Source organism: Erpetoichthys calabaricus, chromosome 11 (assembly GCF_900747795.2).
Source record: "Erpetoichthys calabaricus chromosome 11, fErpCal1.3, whole genome shotgun sequence".
NCBI classification, from domain to species: domain Eukaryota; kingdom Metazoa; phylum Chordata; class Cladistia; order Polypteriformes; family Polypteridae; genus Erpetoichthys; species Erpetoichthys calabaricus.
The window spans coordinates 57,902,430-57,922,704 of NC_041404.2; the positions used below are offsets into that span (position 1 = coordinate 57,902,430).

Consider the following 20,275-nt stretch of genomic DNA (forward strand, 5'->3'; position numbering starts at 1 on the left):
CACAAGGGACTAACTAAGGGCCAATGACGACTCTGTGACAACTCCTGTGCAGTGATCAGGGGCCATTAGTTTCAATGCATTCTTAAATTGGTTTGAATCCTACCTGGCAGGTAGAAAATTCTTTGTTAGTTGTGATAATTATACTTCAAAGAAAAACGATATTCTATATGGTGTTCCACAAGGCTCTATCCTGGGTCTGCTGCTCTTTTCGATTTACATGCTTCCATTAGGTCAGATCATCTCGGGGCATAACGTGAGCTACCAGAACTATGCTGATGACACACAACTGTATTTATCAATAGCGCCTGATGACCCCGACTCTCTTGTCTCACTGACCCCAATGTCTTACTCGTGTTTCTGAATGGATGAGTAGTAATTTTCACAAACTAAATAAGGAGAAAACAGAAATTTTTGTGATTTGCAATAATGGATATAATGAGGTTATTAGAAATAAACTTGATGCATTAGGATTAATGGTCAAGACAGAGGTAAAGAATTTAGGGGTAATTATTGACTTAGACCTGAATTTTAAATCACATATTAATCAGATCACTAGGACAGCATTTTTTCACTTAAGAAATATAACAAAAGTTAGACCTCTTACAACATTGCAAGATGCTGAGAAATGAGTTCACGCTTTTGTTTTCAGTCGGCTAGATTACTGTAATGCACTCCTCTCAGGACCACCCAAAAAAAGACATCAATCGACTGCAACTAGTGCAGAATGGAGCTGCTAGAATCTTAACTAGAAAAAGAAAATCCGAGCACATCACACCAGTCTGAGCGTCACTACATTGGTTACCTGTGTCATTTAGAACTGACTTTAAAATACTTCTTATGGTTTACAAAGCCTTCAATAATCTGCTCCATCTTATATTTCAGAATGTCTTACGCCTTACACTCCAAATCGTAACCTTAGATCCTCAAATGAGTGTCTGCTTAGAATTCCAAGAGCTAAACTTAAAAGAAGTGGTGAGGCGGCCTTCTGCTGTTACACACCTCAAGTCTCGAATAGCTGACCGATAGAAAGTCACCAGACTAATACGGTGGAGCACTTTAAAAAACTGATAAAAACTCATTACTGTAACATGGCTTTCTTTCAGGTTCATCTTAGTTTAATCCTGATGCTCTGTATATTCAATTAATTATCATTATTATTCATGGTGGCTTCAAAATCGAAACTAACCCCTACCTTCTCTTCTATTCTTTTTACGGTTTTCTGTAGTGGTGATCTGCGCCACCACCACCACCTGATCAAAGCACTGTGATGTCCCTCCATTGATGGATTAAAGGCCAGAAGTCCACATGACCGTCATCATCAAATTCTTCTATGAGAACCCTGAATACCGTGAGGACTGATTGAGGTCATTGATGTTAGGTAGAATGCATAGACGGGGCTGGGTGGTCTCATGGCCTCGGAACTCCTGCAGATTTTTTTTTCTTCTCCAGCCGTCTGGAATTTATTTTTGTTTTTTCTGTCCTCCCTGGACATCGGACCTTACTTTTATTCTATGTTAATTAGTGTTTCCCTAATTTTATTTTCTTATTTATTTTGTCTTTTTTCTCTTTCTTCGTCATGTAAAGCACTTTGAGCTACATCATTTGTATGAAAATGTCCTATAGAAATAAATGTTGTTTTTATAGAAGAGGTGATTTAAAAGTAAGGGCGGCACAGTGGTTAGTGTTTCAGTCTAACAGCTCCAGGGTTCAAATCCCTACCCAAGCACTCTCTGGATGAAGCCTGCCTCTGAATTTTTCTCCAGGTTCTCTTGTTTTCCTCCCATACCCCAAAAATATGTGCCAGGTTAATTAAGGACTCTAAATTGGCGAGTGAGTATGGGTGTGCGGCAGAGTTGGGTGGTATACCGATATTGGAAAAGTATCAAAAAAATAAAAACAAATTTTAAAACGGTACGGTTACCAGCAAGTCAGGATTTTCAGTATCGGAAATGAGCTCCGCATTTCATCTCAATCCCCCCAACCCAACGATATTCACTTTTGCAGTTGTGGAAAAACATCTGTTTATTATACTTCACAAAACAAAACTTCAAGCTTCGAAGCAGTCAGAACTTTTGACGTGATCAGGACTTCATGGGGACATTGTACTTCCACACAATCTGGACTTCGTGGGGACGCACCCCTTATTGCTTCGATGAGATTGGGTCTTCATGAGGGGCACTTCTTGGTTCAGCGCTATCGGGACTTCACGGGGGCTACTGCTTCAACATGATCTGGACTTCACTTGGGAACCTTATTGCCTCAAAGTGATTGGGTCTTCATGGGGACAATTGCTTTGCTGCAATAGGGTATTCATGGGAAAAATTGTTACCACATGATTGGGACCTTCATGGAGATCCCCAGACCTTATTGCTTCAAATCAATTTGGTCTTCAAAGGGAAACTTCCTGCTTCGGCGCGATCGGACTTCACGAGAACTATTGCTTCACTGCTAATGGGACTTCATTGGGACAACTGCTTCGGCATGATCTGGACTTCACTGGGGAACCTTATGGCCTTAACACAATCGGGACTTCATGGTGGAAAATTGCTTTGACATGTTCAGAACTTCATGGCGGACCTTGTGGCTTTAACGTGATCGAGACTTCACAAGGGACTATTGTTTCATCGATAGCATGACTAAGCAGGGACAATTGCTTCAACGCGATTGGGACTTCATGGGGTTAACTGATTTGATGTCTTCGGAACTTCATTGGGACCTTCCCAAACTGCTTATTTCACTCGGAAACAACCCCAACCCCACAATCAAAACTTCAGTGGGGATCCTTATTGCTTCGATGCTATCAGGAATTCATGAGGACAATTGTTTTGACGCGCTCAGAAGTTCATGGGGGTCCTTGTTGTTTTAATGTGATGGGGACTTCACTGGGACTATTGCTTCATCAATAACGTAACTTCTTGGGGACAATTTCTTTAACACAATCTGGACTTTACTGGGACCCACCCCTTATTGCTTTGATGAGATTGGGTCTTCATGAGGGGCACTTATTGGTTCAGCGATAGCAGGATTTCACGGGGACTATTGCTTCAACATGATCTGGACTTCACTTGGGAACCTTATTGCCTCAAAGTGATTGGGTTTTCATGGGGACAATTGCTTTGCTGCAATAGGGTATTCATGGGAAAAATTATTACCACATGATTGGGGCCTTCATGGAGACCCCCAGACCTTATTGCTTCAAATCGATTTGGCATTCAAAAGGGAAACTTCCTGCTTCGGCGCGATTAGGACTTCACGAGAACTATTGCTTCACTGCTAATGGGACTTCATTGGGACAACTGCTTCAACATGATCTGGACTTCACTGGGGAACCTTATGGCCTTAACACAATCGGGACTTCATGGGGAAAAATTGCTTTGACGTGTTCAGAACTTCATGGGGGACCTTGTTGCTTCAATGCGATCAGGACTTCACGAGGTTAACTGATTTGATGAATTCGGAACTTCATTGGGACCTTCCTTAACTGCTTATTTCACTCGGAAACAACCCCAAACCCCCCCTCCTTTAACCACCACCTTATCATGGTGGACACGCTGGAGGGACTATGTCTCTCGGCTGGCCTGGGAACGCCTTGGGATTCCCCCAGAAGAGCTAGAAGAAGTGGCCGGGGAGAGGGAAGTCTGGACATCTCTGCTCAAGCTGCTGCCCCCGCGACCCGACCTTGGATAAGCGGAAGAGGATGGATGGATGGATGGACAACCCCAAACCCCATTTGACATAATCGCAACTTCAGGAGGGATCCTTATTGCTTCGATGCTATCAGGAATTCATGAGGACCATTGTTTTGATGTGTTCTGAAGTTCATGGGGGTCCTTGTTGCTTTAGCATGATGGGGACTTCACAGGGACTATTGCTTTGTCAATAATGTGACTTCTCGGGGACAGTTTATTTAACACAATTTAGACTTCATGGGGGAACCTTATTCCTTCAATGCAATTGGGACTTCACAGGGACAATTGGTTTGATGTGATAGGATATTCATGATCAGGAGTTCACAGAGACCTCCCCACCCACAACCTTATTGCTTCAAATCAATCAGGAAACTTACTGCTAATGGGACTTCATGGAGTCAACTGCCTCAACATGATGCGGACTTCACTGGGCGACCGTATGGCTTTCACGTAATTGGGACTTGCTTTGAGGCGATAGGATATTCACGGGGAAAATTGTTTCCACATGATCGGGACTTCACGGAGATCTCCCCAACCTTATCAATCGAGAATTCAATGAGAGTGGGACTTCACAGGGTCTACTCCTTCGCCGCTAACGGCACTTCATGGGGACAACTGCTTCGGCACCTTATTGCTTTGACGCAATTGGGATCTTCACAGGGGAAAATTGCTTCAATGTGATCAGGACATCACAGGGTCATGTAATTTGGTATGATCAGAACTTATTGGGGACCTTCCCTTATTGCATATTTTGCTCTATGAACACATGCCCCCCCACAACCATTACTGCCTTGAAAACAATCGGGACTTCACAGGGGAAGCGATGCACGAAGAAGGACAGCAATTTCTTTGGAATGGGAATTGAAGTCCGAAAGCTGGTATCGATTCCGAACTCAAAACCTTAGCACTGATCCAACACTGGTGTGTGTGTAAATGTGCCCTGCAAAGAGACTGGCACTCTATTTGGCGCTGGCTTCTACCTCCGTAAAACAGATGGATGGATAGTTTGAAATTGCTGTGGGTGGCTGAGTGTGGTGTGTCCAACCCTTCTCATCCAGCCTGAGTGGACTGTCATTAAGCAGCTATTTCCAAATAACTGAAACTTACATGTAATACCGAGAGACACACAGACTTTCTGCCTGTTGCATTTCTGCAGGTTTAGTTTGTCTCCCGGTTACTGCTGTGGACTACCAGGCGGGCGCACCAGCCGCCCAAACACCCGATGTGACAGACACAGACACAAGCGCCGTAAAATAGAAGACTTTTATTCCGTGGGAAACGCTTTCCAAGTCGTTTCCCACTAGCACGAATCGCCGTACAGCCCAGGAATACAGCACCCAGCACTTCTTCTCCTCTCCCTTTCCTTCGCCTCAACTTCTCCACCGGCAAGCTTTCGACCCTCTTCCTCCCAGCTCTGGCTCCCCCTGGAGGCATCTATGGAACCCAACAGGGTTGTGCCGACAAATAGTAATTCCCACGCGGCCCTGTGATAATCCGAGGTGCCATTGCAATCCATTGGCAAGTAGCAGGTCGGGGAAGACAGCGCCCTTCAAAAGCTATCTTCCCCTCTTCTTCCTTTAAGGAGGCGTCCCAGCCGGGTAAAGATGCCAGCCGTCCCTCACACTGCATATTTTCTGAACAACTGACCTTCATCTCCAAATCGCACTTGACATGGAGGCACTGGATGGCTTAACATAGATACATATTACCAAGTGTATTGGGACCCCCCTCCAAATCATTTAATTCCAATCACTTCCATAGCCACAGGTGTATAAACTCGAGCCCCTAGGCATGCAGATCGGCTTCTACAAACATTTGTGAAAGAATGGGTGGCTCTCAGGAGCTCAGTGAATTCAAGCCTGGTACCATCATAGGATTCCACCTGTGCCATTCATGAAATGTCCTCGCCACTAAATATTCCACGGTCAACTGTCAGTGGTATAATAACAAAGTGGAAGCAATTGGGAACGACAGCAACTCAGCCACCAAGTGGTAGGCTACGTCAAATCACAGAACGGGGACAGCGCATGCTGAGGTGGGCAGAAGTCGCCAACTTTCTGCAGAGTCAATAGCTACAGAACTCCAAAAGCTCAAAAACAGTGCAGCATAGAGAGAGAGCTTCATGGGATGAATGGGTCTCCATGGCCGAGCAGCTGCAGCCAAGCCTGACATCACCAATACAATGCAGAGCGTCGGATGCAGTGTTTTAAAGCCCACCGCCCACCACTGGACTCTCGAGCAGTGCAGACGTGTCCTCTGGACAATCCAATGGACAAGTCTGCCAGGAGAACGGGACTCGCCTGACTGCACTGTGCCAAGTGTAAAGTTTGGTGGAGGGGGGATTACGGGGTGAGGTTGGGCTTGGCCCCTTAGTTCCAATGAATAGAACTCTTAATGCTTCAGCATACAAAGCTATTTTGGACAACTTCATGCTCCCAACTTTGTGGGAACAGTTTGGGGATGGCAACATGACTGGGCACCACCAGTGCACAAAGCAAAGGTCTATAAAGAAATGGAGGAGCGTGTTTGGTGGGGCTGCACAGAGCCCTGACCTCAACCCGATAGACCACCTTTGGGAGACTGCGAGCGAGCCAGGCCTTCTCGTCCAACATCACCAATGCTCTCCTGGTCACAAATTCCCATAAACGCACTCACCCTACACCTTGTGGAAAGCCTTCCCAGAAGAGTTAGAGCTGCAAAGGGTGGGCCAACTCCATATTAAAACCTGGGTATTAAGAATGGGATGGCATTACAGTTCAAGTGTCGTAGAGACAGGCGTCCCAATACTTTTGACAATAGAGTGTGAATATAAAACTTCAGTCAATGGTCCTCTGATAACTTTACTTGAGGTGAATCTAAAAAATGGCCATGGTCGTCAAAAGGAAAAAGACGTTAGTGCCACGTAATCAAAAGAATGAAAATGTTTTAATGAGTTACATTTGTCACAGGAGCATCACCCCTGAAAAGCTCGACTGAGGTACACGATATCTACTCCGGGGCGAGAGAGGGCGCTGTCACTAATGGTATCCCAAAGAAGACGCCCACTAAACCTTGGCTGTGATGTCATTAACAAGTCCCGCCCCCTCCCGGCCGCTCCGCTGTAGAAAATTGACGAGCCAGAAAGGTGGTGGCATCGTCCCGATGAGGCGCAGAGCATGGCGTGACGGGTAAACAATAGAAAAGCCACAGCAGGCTTTTGTGTTCAAATTTATTTGTATTATTTTGCAACTGGGACTTTGGATTTGATTAAATGGGGTTTACGAGGATGGCACCACAACTTTTTTCCCCTGTTCCCAACTGCCACCTTACTGTCGGTCATCACGCGGTCAGTTTACTTTGGGGTATCCAGATTGGTGATGTGACAGTTAAGAAGTTCCAAAACAGACCGTTTATCTCTAACATAAACAGAACGCTGAAATCTGCGGATTCTCCATTTGGCTGTTTTGCGGAGTGTCCCGTCATTTAGCCTGATCTGTGGTTTTGGAAACCCGCAGCTCGATGTGAGCGGAAACTGCAACCGTGTGTGTAAAAAGAGCAGAGCAGACCACTTGACTGGGGGTCGATCAAACAGCACCATGCAGACCTCTTCTTTACAAACTCTGATCCTTAAAGATTCTGCTTATCATCGGCACGATAAAAATCTGCTTCAGCACTCTGACAAGTCATGGAATCCTGCAATGCAGAATAAAGCAGAGTGGCACCTTCTGCAATTAGGCTGTTTAATGACAAACAAACAAAAAAACACAACACAAATTTCCATCCATCCATCCATTTTCCAACCTGCTATATCCTAACACAGGTTTCATGGGGGTCTGCTGGAGCCAGTTCCAGCCAACACAGGGCACAAGGCAGGAACAAACCCCTGGGCTGGGTGCCAGCTCACCGCAGGACACACACACACACACCAAGCACACACTAGGAACAATTTCGGATCGCCAATGCACTTAACCTGCATGTCTTTGGACTGTGGGAGGAAACCCACGCAGACACGGGGAGAACATGCAAACTCCACGCAGGGAGGACCCGGAAAGTGAAACCAGGTCTCCTAACTGATAGATAGATAGATAGATAGATAGATAGATAGATAGATAGATAGATAGATAGATAGATAGATAGATAGATAGATAGATAGATAGATAGATAGATAGATAGGAAAGGAACTCTATAATAGATAGATAGATAGATAGATAGATAGATAGATAGATAGATAGATAGATAGATAGATAGATAGATAGATAGATAGATAGATAGATAGATAGATAGATAGATAGATGTGAAAGGAACTATATGATAGATAGATAGATAGATAGATAGATAGATAGATAGATAGATAGATAGATAGATAGATAGATAGATAGATAGATAGATAGATAGATAGATAGATAGGAAAGGAACTCTATAATAGATAGATAGATAGATAGATAGATAGATAGATAGATAGATAGATAGATAGATAGATAGATAGATAGATAGATAGATAGATAGATAGATAGATAGATAGATAGATATGAAAGGAACTCTATAATAGATAGATAGATAGATAGATAGATAGATAGATAGATAGATAGATAGATAGATAGATAGATAGATAGATAGATAGATAGATAGATAGATAGATAGATAGATAGATAGATAGATAGATATGAAAGGAACTCTATAATAGATAGATAGATAGATAGATAGATAGATAGATAGATAGATAGATAGATAGATAGATAGATAGATAGATAGATAGATAGATAGATAGATGTGAAAGGAACTATATGATAGATAGATAGATAGATAGATAGATAGATAGATAGATAGATAGATAGATAGATAGATAGATAGATAGATAGATAGATAGATAGATAGATAGATAGATAGATAGATAGATAGATAGAGATAGGAAAGGCACTATATGATAGATAGATAGATAACTTTATTAATCCCAAGAGGAAATTCACATTTCTACCACAGTGCTACCATTGCGCCACCATGCCGCCCAACACAAATTTTCCGCACTTAAATTAATTCAATCATCCATTTTTATGAAAGCCTATTCACAAAATATATTTAACTTTTAGTTAATACGAAGGACAAAAATAAAGACAAACAAGAAAACGACTTACACAATAGTAACTATAACAGAATATATCTCTACAATTCAGCCCAAAAAAGAAGTGTTGCAATGACACTGTGCTTCAGAAAATCAAAAAGTTTAAGAAGGAATGGCAAAGCTCAGAATGCGCGTTGTCCAATGCCCAGACCTGGTACACGTCTCACGGGGACTGATTTAAAGGGAACACCAGGGAGGGATCTCAATGTGGCACCGCCGCTTATCAATACTCCCTTAGCTTAAGCTTATGTGTGACAAATTTATAATTAGTTATGAATAAATGCAAATTGGTTATTAGAGAAACCTTTGTCATTGCACTGGCACTGCTGAAGCCTGTTGCTGTGCTCACTCTGGTTGCACGGCATTTTACAGTTCAATTCTGGGTTCAAAAATGGCTAAAATGAAACAACATTCTCAAGAAATGTGTTAACACGTGACTAGTTAAGGATAAGCTAAGGCAGCGGTTCTCAATCTGTGGGGCGGGCCCCCCTAGGGGGGCGCGAAGATGTGAAAAAAGAAAACATGAATCGAAAATATGAAAAATACATCTATTGAAACCAAAACAAATTAACTTAAACTACATTCTGATACTACAAAAATAAATATAGAGTTAGATAAATGTCGATAAAAGTTAAGTAGGTATAATAAAATATGCATCTATGATATATCATTAATTAAAAAAGAACAAATTGGTATTAGTGGGCTCTTTTCAAAAAAACGTTAGGGGGACGCGATTAAAACTGTTATGAAAACTCGGGTCGCAAATACTTAAAGGTTGAGAAACGCTGAGCTAAGGGATTGTCGACCATTAGGACACTGAAGGAATGGCAGCTGAAAATGAGGCTTTGCCATCAAATATGAATAATAAATTAAAGAGCAGTCATTTCATTCAGCAATAGCCAATAGAAACACTAGGAATACATTTTCATAAAAAAACATGAAAGGCATGTCCCGACTTTTGACTGTTTGTGTACATATCATGTCACGCGCACAAAAAACAAAAGTGGGGGTTTAAATAAAAATATGGGGAAGTTTTTGGTGTGACACTGCCTGTGGAGTGGAGAACTCTCCGGAAGACTACTGATGTCACTTCCTGCAGCATCGCCCCTTCCACTTCCTCCACTACTTAACCAAATCCATACAGGAAACCGCAACTCACTGCAGGTCTGACTTCTCACCTGCATGCCACTGCACCATCTAAAGAAGTCATTTGCAGGTTTACGGCGCCAGTGATACGTCACATGTCACGCATCTCTTTAAAAATCTTATTAATTTGTTTTTTAACATTTTGAATGTTTCTTTCTTTTCTTTCCTTTCAATTTCATATATATACTAGCAGGCTTCGCCCCCTGCTCACTTCACTTGCCAACCCCCCTGCCTGCGCTACGCGCCAGCAACTTCAGGTCTCTGCCACTTGCAAACAACAAATCTTTTAATTCTCGCAGATACGCCTCTTCATTGGGAATAAACACTACTTGTCCCTGATGGCAACACCAATTATACGATCTACAAGTTTCCAACTTTAAAGTTTAAAGCCAAACAATATCTCCATACTTCTGTCATATCACCTCTGTCCATATATTCGATCTCTTCTCACTTTTACCTTTTTGTCAATCGCATTGAATTTTGATTCCGTGTTTGGAATGACATCGTGACAACATAACGTATAACTGCCCACGAGTGAATCTCGTTTCTTTCTCTCTACATGAACTGTGTATGACAATAGCATTCACACAAATGAGAAATGACTGAGCCGTCGGCATGGTTGTAAATGTTTTAGATGTGGGTGGGGCTTTTCCAAATCTCTTTGCATAAAGTCTCATCTCGCGGGGCTTGAAATTTTCTCTTGCGGGGTTTCACTTTCACCAAACAACCAAACTTTTAATTCTTGCGGATACGCCTCTTCATTGGGAAGAAACACTACTTTTCCCTGATGGCAACACGAATTAGATGATCTACAACTTAAAATTTAAAGCCAAACAATATATTCAATTTCTTTTCGCTGTTCCGTTATTTCGCTGAGTAATAATTTCCGTTTGTTTGCGCTAATGCGATCTCTACTATCATTTTTTTGACACTTTCGAATTTTCATACTTCCATTATCTCTAACCTGCTCTGCATGTGAACCGCACCAACGTTTTTGAATTCTTTACGACGTTGTACTTTGTCATCTACTCTTTGGCTTTTATTTCCGGCCCCGGGCCTGGTTAAATCTCTTGGCACAAAGTCTCGTCTCGCAGGACGTGAAAGTGTCTCTCTGAGAAAATAATGCCTCGTCGCAAGATAAACAGTCTCATCTCCTAAGATTTTTTATTATAATATATATATATATATATATATATATACTGTGTATATATATATATATATATATATATATATATATATATATATATATATATATATATATATATATATATATATATATATACATACATACTAGGGGGAGTCAATCTAAAGTTAGATAATGGGATTTGTCAGAAAATGGAACAAACCTTCACACAACTGATCATGTCATTCATTTCCCAATGTTGTCTTCACCCTTCCCATTGCACTTGCGCCACCTGCCTGGAAGTGCTGGGATTCCAGCAGAATAAAAGGTTTTGTCTTGTCCTCGCCACCACTCAGAAGAAATAAGTCAAGAAACAAGGCTGGGAGTCCTTTGTGCCAACAGCAATATGCCTGTATAGTGCCACACTGGGACTTGGACTGCCAAGTCAGAAGTCTTCTTTCTTCTAAAATTTTTCTTCCTTTTTAGTCATGCTGGTGTGTGTTCAGGCCATAGTATGTGTGTATATCTATTTATTTATCTATTTGTGTATTTATTTTTTTTGTAATTTTTTTTTTAAGTGCTTCTATAAAAAGCCAAATTTTCCCCTGAGGACAAATAAAGTTCTATCTATCTATATAACTTTTGCTGCACTGTGCAATGCCTTTGTCTCTGTTATATGCCATTTGACATGAGACGTGTAAAAGCAGTGTAAATGTTTGTGATGCGCCACCTGTTCTAATGAAAAATACAATGCATATGCCTCAGTTATACGCCATTTGGTATGGGATTCATAAAAGAAATACTAATGTTTGTGGTTCACCATCTGTTGGAATGAAAGTCACAATGCATTTTATTACTAAACATGCTTGTGATACACCATCTTTTGGGATGACAGAGACATTACAACTGGACTGACATACAGACGCTTATCTTTTTATTAAGGTGGACTAGCTGTGGTACCCATCTAAGATGGATGGACATCTAAGTAATCAACGTAGACCTCTGCATCAACATTTGCAGTGCCCAATGCAATACATACTGTATGTCTCTGTTATTTGCCACTTGGTATGGGATTCATAAAAGCAGTGTTAACATTTGTGATGTGCCACCTATTGGAATGACAAATGCAATGCATTTTATTTCTAAAAAATGTTTGTGATGCACCATCTGTTGGGGAGACAGAGACATAGCAACTGAATGGACACACAAACGTACACTCTTCCTTTTATTAAGGTGGATATCGTATTGAAATATGACAAGGGCAGCTACTTTATGAAGAACTAGCCGTGCTACCCGTGAGTAATCAACGTAGACCTCAGCGTTAACATTTGCAGTGCACCATGCAACACATATGTCTCCATTAAACGCCATTTGGTATGGGATTTGTAAAAGCAGTTTTAATGTTTGTGATGTGCCATCTGTCGGAATGATAGAGACATAGCAACCAGACAGACACACAGACCTTCATCATTTTAATAAGGTGGATAGATATAGATACAGATACATGTTTGCTACTAATTGATGGTTGCTTGCAATGAGATTTACTTAATTACTATGGTACCACTCTTGAGAATCATCAGAAGCCAGGATGCTAATCCTGGCATTCTTCTTTTAATCTTTCCAATGCTTTCATTAAAAGACAACATGAAGAATTTTCTAGAATTGAATCCATGATCCTCGCATGCCTAGTACTGATCAAATACGCAGCTACCTAAGATGTACATCATCGGCAGTCACACACGCCAACCTAAAGGTGAACGGAGATCTTCCTCCTCATCATCATCACCCGTGCCGCAGTCGTTTTCTAGGTTTACCCAGGTTAGCTCGTTACCCCCCACCTAAACATTATTGTCCTCTATGTGGTTCTGAGCATCCTTAGGGGATTCCATTCCCACCATGCCTTCTTCATCCCCTTCCACCCCTTCACCCAGCGTGCCCCCAGCCCAGCACCTCCCCACCAAGTCTCTCTCATACCTCAGCATTCATCTTCTTGCCACTCCACACATCCTTCTGTTTGGGATCCGTTTCTACAAATGGTCCCTTTGCACCTTGAATTTCATAAATCTGTCTCTTTCATAGGTTTTTAGGTTTCCTGTAATATTTTTAATGTCCCCCCCAACTTTCCTACAAGGACCCGTTTCACATTTTGTGGAATCAAACAAATGGCACTGGTGGGGCGACACGCCAGTCTGAATGCTCATAAACTGCATCTTTAATTTTCATTACACTGCTTTTATATCAACGAGGATATGAAGAAGCACTGCCTGACTCGCTGCCTAAATCTTTGGAGACCTTCTGCTTTATTCCTAAATACTACCAAAGAGTATCATAGACATATTTTCTTCTAAAACAGATTTAGTATTTAGTATTAGCATGGGAAAGGCGCTATATAAACAAAATGCATTATTATTATTATTTTGTAGTGAGAACATATTTAGGATTTTCTGCCATCAAACCTATAAATCCTGTGTGATTAACAATATCACAGTTGATGTACTCATATTAGGTGAAGGATTCATTTAAATATCTGCATATAAATACCAGAAATTTGAATTATCTTACGGGAGACGACCGTCAAACAAGCATTGAGGGCGCAATGTAAACCACATGAATGAATGCGCCCGTCCCTCTGAGACATATGTGGCTGGATGTAAATTACTTTACGCTTCTGTGGATTTGAAAATTTGTCTCAATGCTTTTCTTATGGAAAAAATAAAAAAGTACAACTTCAAAAATGTCTGCAGTCAAACCCCGGGGCTGGCTGATGGGAATTGTACGTTTTTCCTGGTGGCTTCAGCTTATGTTCCATACGGCCCAGTAAATTTCTCTAGAGATCTGTGACTTCCTATATAAGGTATTGTAGGTGAGAGGTGCTCATATGTAAGAGATGTCCAGTGGCTTCTAGTGGACGCATCATCCCGTATGATGGACCTTTCTGCAGATGTCTTCTATCCAAATGAAAACTGCTTTTCTTTTCCCCAAAAGGTATGGTCCTGAGTCTGGCATGCGGCTGGCTGACTGATGTGAATATTTTCTTCCTTTTATGTATATTGCGTTATTTCTCTGAATCTGTTTCAATCTTGTCTTGCATTACGTTGTATATGTAATCATTAGACAGCATGCCAGGTTCATACAGTAACTGGAAGTGCAGCTTTGTGTCAAAGTAATAAGCTCTGCTGTCTGAAAGCTCCAGGGACCCACCTTCAAATACCAGCTCAGTCAATGTCTGCGTGGAGATGGCACATTCTCCCATGGCTGCAGGAGCTGTTTTTTTTTTTTTTTTTTTTATTATTTTATTTTTTTCCTGGGCGCTCTAATATCTTCCTAAAGCATAAGGCTTAAATGGATTATGAACTCCATATTGGCCAAATGTGGATGTGGATGTAACAGTGTCCTGCATTCACCTGGCATTTGACTCGGGGTTAGGAGCTGCTGGGATTTGAACAGTTCTCCTAAGTAGTTAACTATGGGAGGATTTATTTATTCTAAAACAAAACAGATTGTTACCTTTCATTATCATATTAACATATACTGTACATGAGCACATATGAATGTACAGAAAATGCAAGCATTCTACATATACAGTCACCGGGAGGCAAACATAAAACCTTTTAAAGGAAATTATACATCCATTTATTTCCTAATCCATAGCAGGATGCTGCAGCCTGTCTCAGCTAGCAATGGGCACAAGGCAGGAACAACCCCTGGACGGTGCACCATATCAGCTGTGTGAGTACGAGTGGCAGCACGAGCTAGAAACTGGCACCCTGGGCAGACACCGGGACAGCCTGGGTGGGCTCCGGTTATCTGTGAGCCTAAAGTACATCAGACGGGTGGGAGAATGCTAGATAATGGAAAAGTGTGAGAATGACAGAAAGATGACACTAATGACAACGGAAAAAAAAAAAACAGGAAAACGTGGGACTGGGAAACAAAAAAAGAACTTTAATGAAAAGCGCGTACGACTGTATTCATAAGACACCTTGTGACCGTACGTGTGAAATGGGGACAGATAGATAGATAGATAGATAGATAGATAGATAGATAGATAGATAGATAGATAGATAGATAGATAGATAGATAGATAGATAGATAGATAGATAGATAAGGCACTATATAATAGATAGATAGATAGATAGATAGATAGATAGATAGATAGATAGATAGATAGATAGATAGATAGATAGATAGATAGATAGATAGATAGATAGATATTACACTATGAATGGCACTATATAAAAAGACTGAGAAAGATCAATGCAAAAGGCAGTACACCATAGTTAAATAAATGTGAAAAAGACTGAGAGATGAAAAGTGCAATATGCTTTAGATAAACAGATAGATAGATACTTTTAGTTAGCCAATAATTATTAATTTTTATATTTTCTGCTGTTTTAAGTTGTTTATAATGTGTCTTTTATTTATTTATTTATTGTTTGTTTGTTTGGTGTCCTTGTGTTCTCAGAAAGGCGCCTTGTATAAATAAAATGTATTATTATTATTATTAAAAGGTGTCATTTTGCTTGACTTCTCACTACATTCATAATGGCTAACATGGTACAACATCCTAGTACTAACAATCTTTATAAAATTAAATAAGAAGAAAAAATATAAAACTTCAATAAGCACAATTAACAGATAGATAGATAGATAGATAGATAGATAGATAGATAGATAGATAGATAGATAGATAGATAGATAGATAGATAGATAGATAGATAGATAGATAGATAGGCACTATTTAAAGAGACATACTTATCTGACTGGCACTATATAAAATGATACTTGAAATATGTATGAAAGGCAATAGATCTGCAAAAAAGACTGCAACAGATGCAAAATGTAATATGTCATACATTGATTAATGCTATTTCTAGAATTTTTTCTTAAATCAAAGGACAAAAAATAATACATTTAAATATATTCAATGCACATATACTGTACTCAGATAGATAGATAGATAGATAGATAGATAGATAGATAGATAGATAGATAGATAGATAGATAGATAGATAGATTTACCATTCTATTTTTATAAAGGCACCGGACGGTTCCATTCAGCGCTGCCATGAAACTTCTTCGAGTATCTCAATTCAAGATTAAAGCACGTCAACTCATTTCCTGTTCTCTTACGTTTCTGAGCGCGTTAGCCCATCATGACAAAGTTTATTTTTAATTCGTATTTTTTAGGAATGTGTCCTCTTCACGAGAGTGACTGGTCTTCGACAGACAAGACGCCTGTGTGCACGTGTGATTCGTATTAAGAAGCTGCCCGTAATTACTGATCAATAGCTGGAATGCGCCCAGTAAATCGCCAATAGCTGTCAATACGCGCCATGCAGGCAGGACCATCCATCTCCATCACCACCTCCATTGACAAGTTTACACATTAACGTACGCGCGAGGAGCCGGGATATTCCGGCAGTTTACATGATACATTACGATTCTTTTCTAAAGAATGAGAAAAATGCAGACATAATAATTATGAAAACACTGCTGACTTGGCATCGTATTTAAAACCAGCGCTATCTAAAGTACTGAGAAGCTGGGGAGAAAAAGAAAGAAAGAAAGTAAATCAGAAAGAAGTGTCCGGCGCCAAAAAGTTAATACATTAGATTCAGATTATAACAAAAACTGAACAGAATGGGAGACCGATAAGGAGAAAAGGGAGACTTGGAACAACTGTAACGCTTAAGGAAAAAGAGGCACGTACCTATGTTACTGGCAATATAAAGGCAGTTCGCGGACAGACACAACGCTAACAAGATTAAGAAGGCAAGTCTGGCTCCGGGATCCATGGCAGCTCCGGACTGCGCACGAGACAGCGACCGACTTTGGGATCCAGTGTGTTAAAGTTGGCCCCGACCGGAGATCCAGCGCGCCGACACGAGCAGCAGCCCTGCAACTTACTGCAAAGTGCACCGGAGGGCTCGCGCTCGCTCGCTCGCTCGCTCGTTCTCTCTCGGCTTCTGATCGGAGAAGCGCGCGCGCACACACACACACATCAACAGCAGCCAGCCCGCCCGCCCGCTAGTCTCCCGCTCACTCGCTCGCTCGCTCGCACACTCCCTCACTCTCTCGCTCACGCTGTGCTCTTACACAGCAAATCAGGGGCATCGGAGACGACGGGAGACAAGAGGACTAAAAACACAAGGGCGTGATGCCGTCAGGCTGAAGTCACGCTGATTGACGGCCCATCCCCGGCCGAAACCTCGCGCCTGCAGGGGCTTAGGAGGAAGGGAAGCGGGTGCGGCGCGGCTGGGTGCTGCGTTGCGACGAGCCGAAGGAAAAGTTGTGCAGATCGTCCTCGGCTTGCGTTTCGCCACGAAGCGATCGCCAGGCTCACCGAGGTTTTCGATGTTTTTCCTGTAGTGGAGTGCTGGGGACGTTGTGTGGGTAAAAGATAAACACACGTATAGGAATTGTGCTTTAAGATGGAATTCACAAAAGTTCCAGCAGCGCTAACGTGTGCAGCCGAGAATGGCTGAAACAGCTGGAGCACGAGCTCCCTCTATGCCCGGACCAACCTGTCGTTAGCATGAACCCGCTAGACCGGAACTAGGACTGGGACTGGGCCGACTGATTGTGTGATGTGCCCCGTCTTTGGCCGTATAAACGGTAGCAGGCACGAATCTCATTGCCGTCCGTCGTTATTCCGAAGTAACATGGAACGCGCAGGGCAGGAACAAACGCTGGCCGGGGCGCCATTTCCTCGCAGGGTCGTCCCACACACTTACACATTTTGGAGTCGACAGTTAGCCCTAACGTGCATGGCATTGGCTGTGGGATGAGGGATGGAACCTGATATTTTCGGATAAAAACCTGCAAATACAGCGAGTAAGTTGAACCTACACAGCCAACGACATAACACGAAATACAAACCCAAGACTGTAGATATGAAACGCAGCTTCTCTAAGTGCTGCGCCACAGTGACACCTAAGAGTAAACCATCTATAAAAATAAGTCAGTAACTACTGCGGCCCCATGACTCCTAAAAGCCAAAGATATTTAAACGTAAGTCACTAATTACTGCGCCACCCTGAATCCTAAAACTAAACAATCTACTGTATAAAAATCAATTACTTACTACTGCGCCACTGTGACCCCTAAAGTAAACCATCTATAAAAATAAGTCGCTAATTACTGCAACCCTGTGACTCCTAAAAGCAAAAGATCTATAAAAATAAGTCGCTAATTACTGTGCCACCCTGACTCCTAAAACTAAACAATCTACTAAAAAATCAATTACTTACTACTGCGCCACTGTGACCCCTAAAGTAAACCATCTATAAAAATAAGTCGCTAATTACTGCAACCCTGTGACTCCAAAAAGCAAAAGATCTATAAAAATAAGTCGCTAATTACTGTGCCACCCTGACTCCTAAAACTAAACAATCTACTGTATAAAAATAAATCGCTAACTACTGTGCCACCGTGACTCCTGAAAGTAAACGATCTAAGTCACCACTGCACCACCGTGATTGCTAAAAGTGCACAATCTTTAAAAATAAGTCACTATCTACTGCGCCACCATGACTTCTAAACGCAAAAGATCTACTAAAATAAGTCGCTAACTACTGTGCCACCCTGACTCCTAAAGATATATAATCTACTTTATAAAAATAAATCGCTAACTATTGCACCATCGTGAGTCCTAAAAGTAAATGATCAATAAAAATAAATCGGTAACTACTGCAACCCCATGACTGCTAACAGTACACGATCTATAAAACTAAGTTGCTTATTACTGCGCCACCTCAACTCCTGAAAGTAAACAAACTATAAACATGAATTGCTAATTACTGTGACCCCATGAATCCTAAAAATAAATGGTTTATAAAAATAAGTCACTAACTATTGTGCCACCATGACACCTAAAACTAAACAATCTACTGTATAAAAATAAGTTGCTAACTGCTGCACCACCATGACTCCTAAAAGTAAACAATCTATAGAAATAAAATTTAAAAATCCCATCAGTGGCACAAAGATACATGTTACTGTAATTTAAAGAGTTAAATCCTGGTAGCTGAACTCATCACTTGTGAACACACATACACAAAATGGCCAATTTGGCAATGCCGACCTGCATGTCTTTTTGGAATGTGGGAACAAACCAAAGCCCTTGAAGGGAAACCCACACAGACAGGAAGAGAACATGCAAACTCCACCCAGGGAGGACCCTGGACACAAACCCTGGTCTCCTTACTGTGTGGCAACACCACCACCCTCTGTACTGTTTGTAAAATAGATAGATAGATAGATAGATAGATAGATAGATAGATAGATAGATAGATAGATAGATAGATAGATAGATAGATAGATAGATAGATAGATAGATAGATAGATACTTTATTAATCCCAAGGGGAAATTCCCATACTCCAGCAGTCACATACTAATAAAAACAATATTAAATTAAAGAGTGATAACAATGCAGGTATACAGACAGACAATAACTTTGTATAATGTTAACGTTTACCCCAAAGTGGAATTGCAGAGTCGCATAGTGTGGCGGAGGAACGATCTCCTCAGTCTGTCAGTGGAGCAGGACGGTGACGGTCTCTGAAGCTGCTCCTCTGTCTGGAGATGATCCTGTTCAGTGGATTCTCCATAACTGATAGGAGTCTGCTCAGTGCCCGTTGCTCTGCCACTTGATGTCAAACTGTCCAGCTCTGTGCCTACAATAGAGCCTGCCTTCCTCACCAGTTTGTCCAGGCGTGAGGCGTCCCTCTTCTTTATGCTGCCTCCCCAGCACACCACCGCGTAGAAGAGGGCACTCGCCACAACCATCTGATAGAACATCTGCGGCATTTTATTGCAGATGTTGAAGGACGCCAGCCTTCTAAGGAAGTATAGTCGGCTCTGTCCTTTCTTACACAGAGCATCAGTATTGGCAGTCCAGTACAGTTTATCATCCAGCTGCACTCCCAGATATTTATAGGTCTGCACCATCTGCACACAGTCACCTCTGATGATCATGGGGTCCATGAGGGGCCTGGTCCTCCTAAAATCCACCACCAGCTCTTTGGTTTTGCTGGTGTTCAGTTGTAAGTGGTTTGAGTCGCACCATTTAACAAAGTCCTTGATGAGGTTTCTATACTCCTTGCCCTGCCCAGTCCTGATGCAGCCCACGATAGCAGTGTCGTCAGTGAACTTTTGCATGTGGCAGGACTCTGAGTTGTATTGGCAGTCCGATGGCTGAACAGGACTGGAGAAAG

General features: G+C 41.7%; 1 protein-coding gene across 1 annotated transcript in view; it reads right to left on the minus strand.

The window, feature by feature from the left end:
- adamts2a (ADAM metallopeptidase with thrombospondin type 1 motif, 2a) overlaps positions 1-17,038 on the minus strand; it is a 590,393-nt gene extending 573,355 nt beyond the window's left edge. Inside the window, exon 1 of the mRNA XM_051934206.1 lies at positions 16,770-17,038. Within this exon, the coding sequence (XP_051790166.1) occupies positions 16,770-16,854 (85 nt within the window). The 5' untranslated portion in view covers positions 16,855-17,038. The remainder of the gene's footprint in view (positions 1-16,769) is intronic.
- Between the last annotated feature and the right edge of the window lie 3,237 nt (positions 17,039-20,275).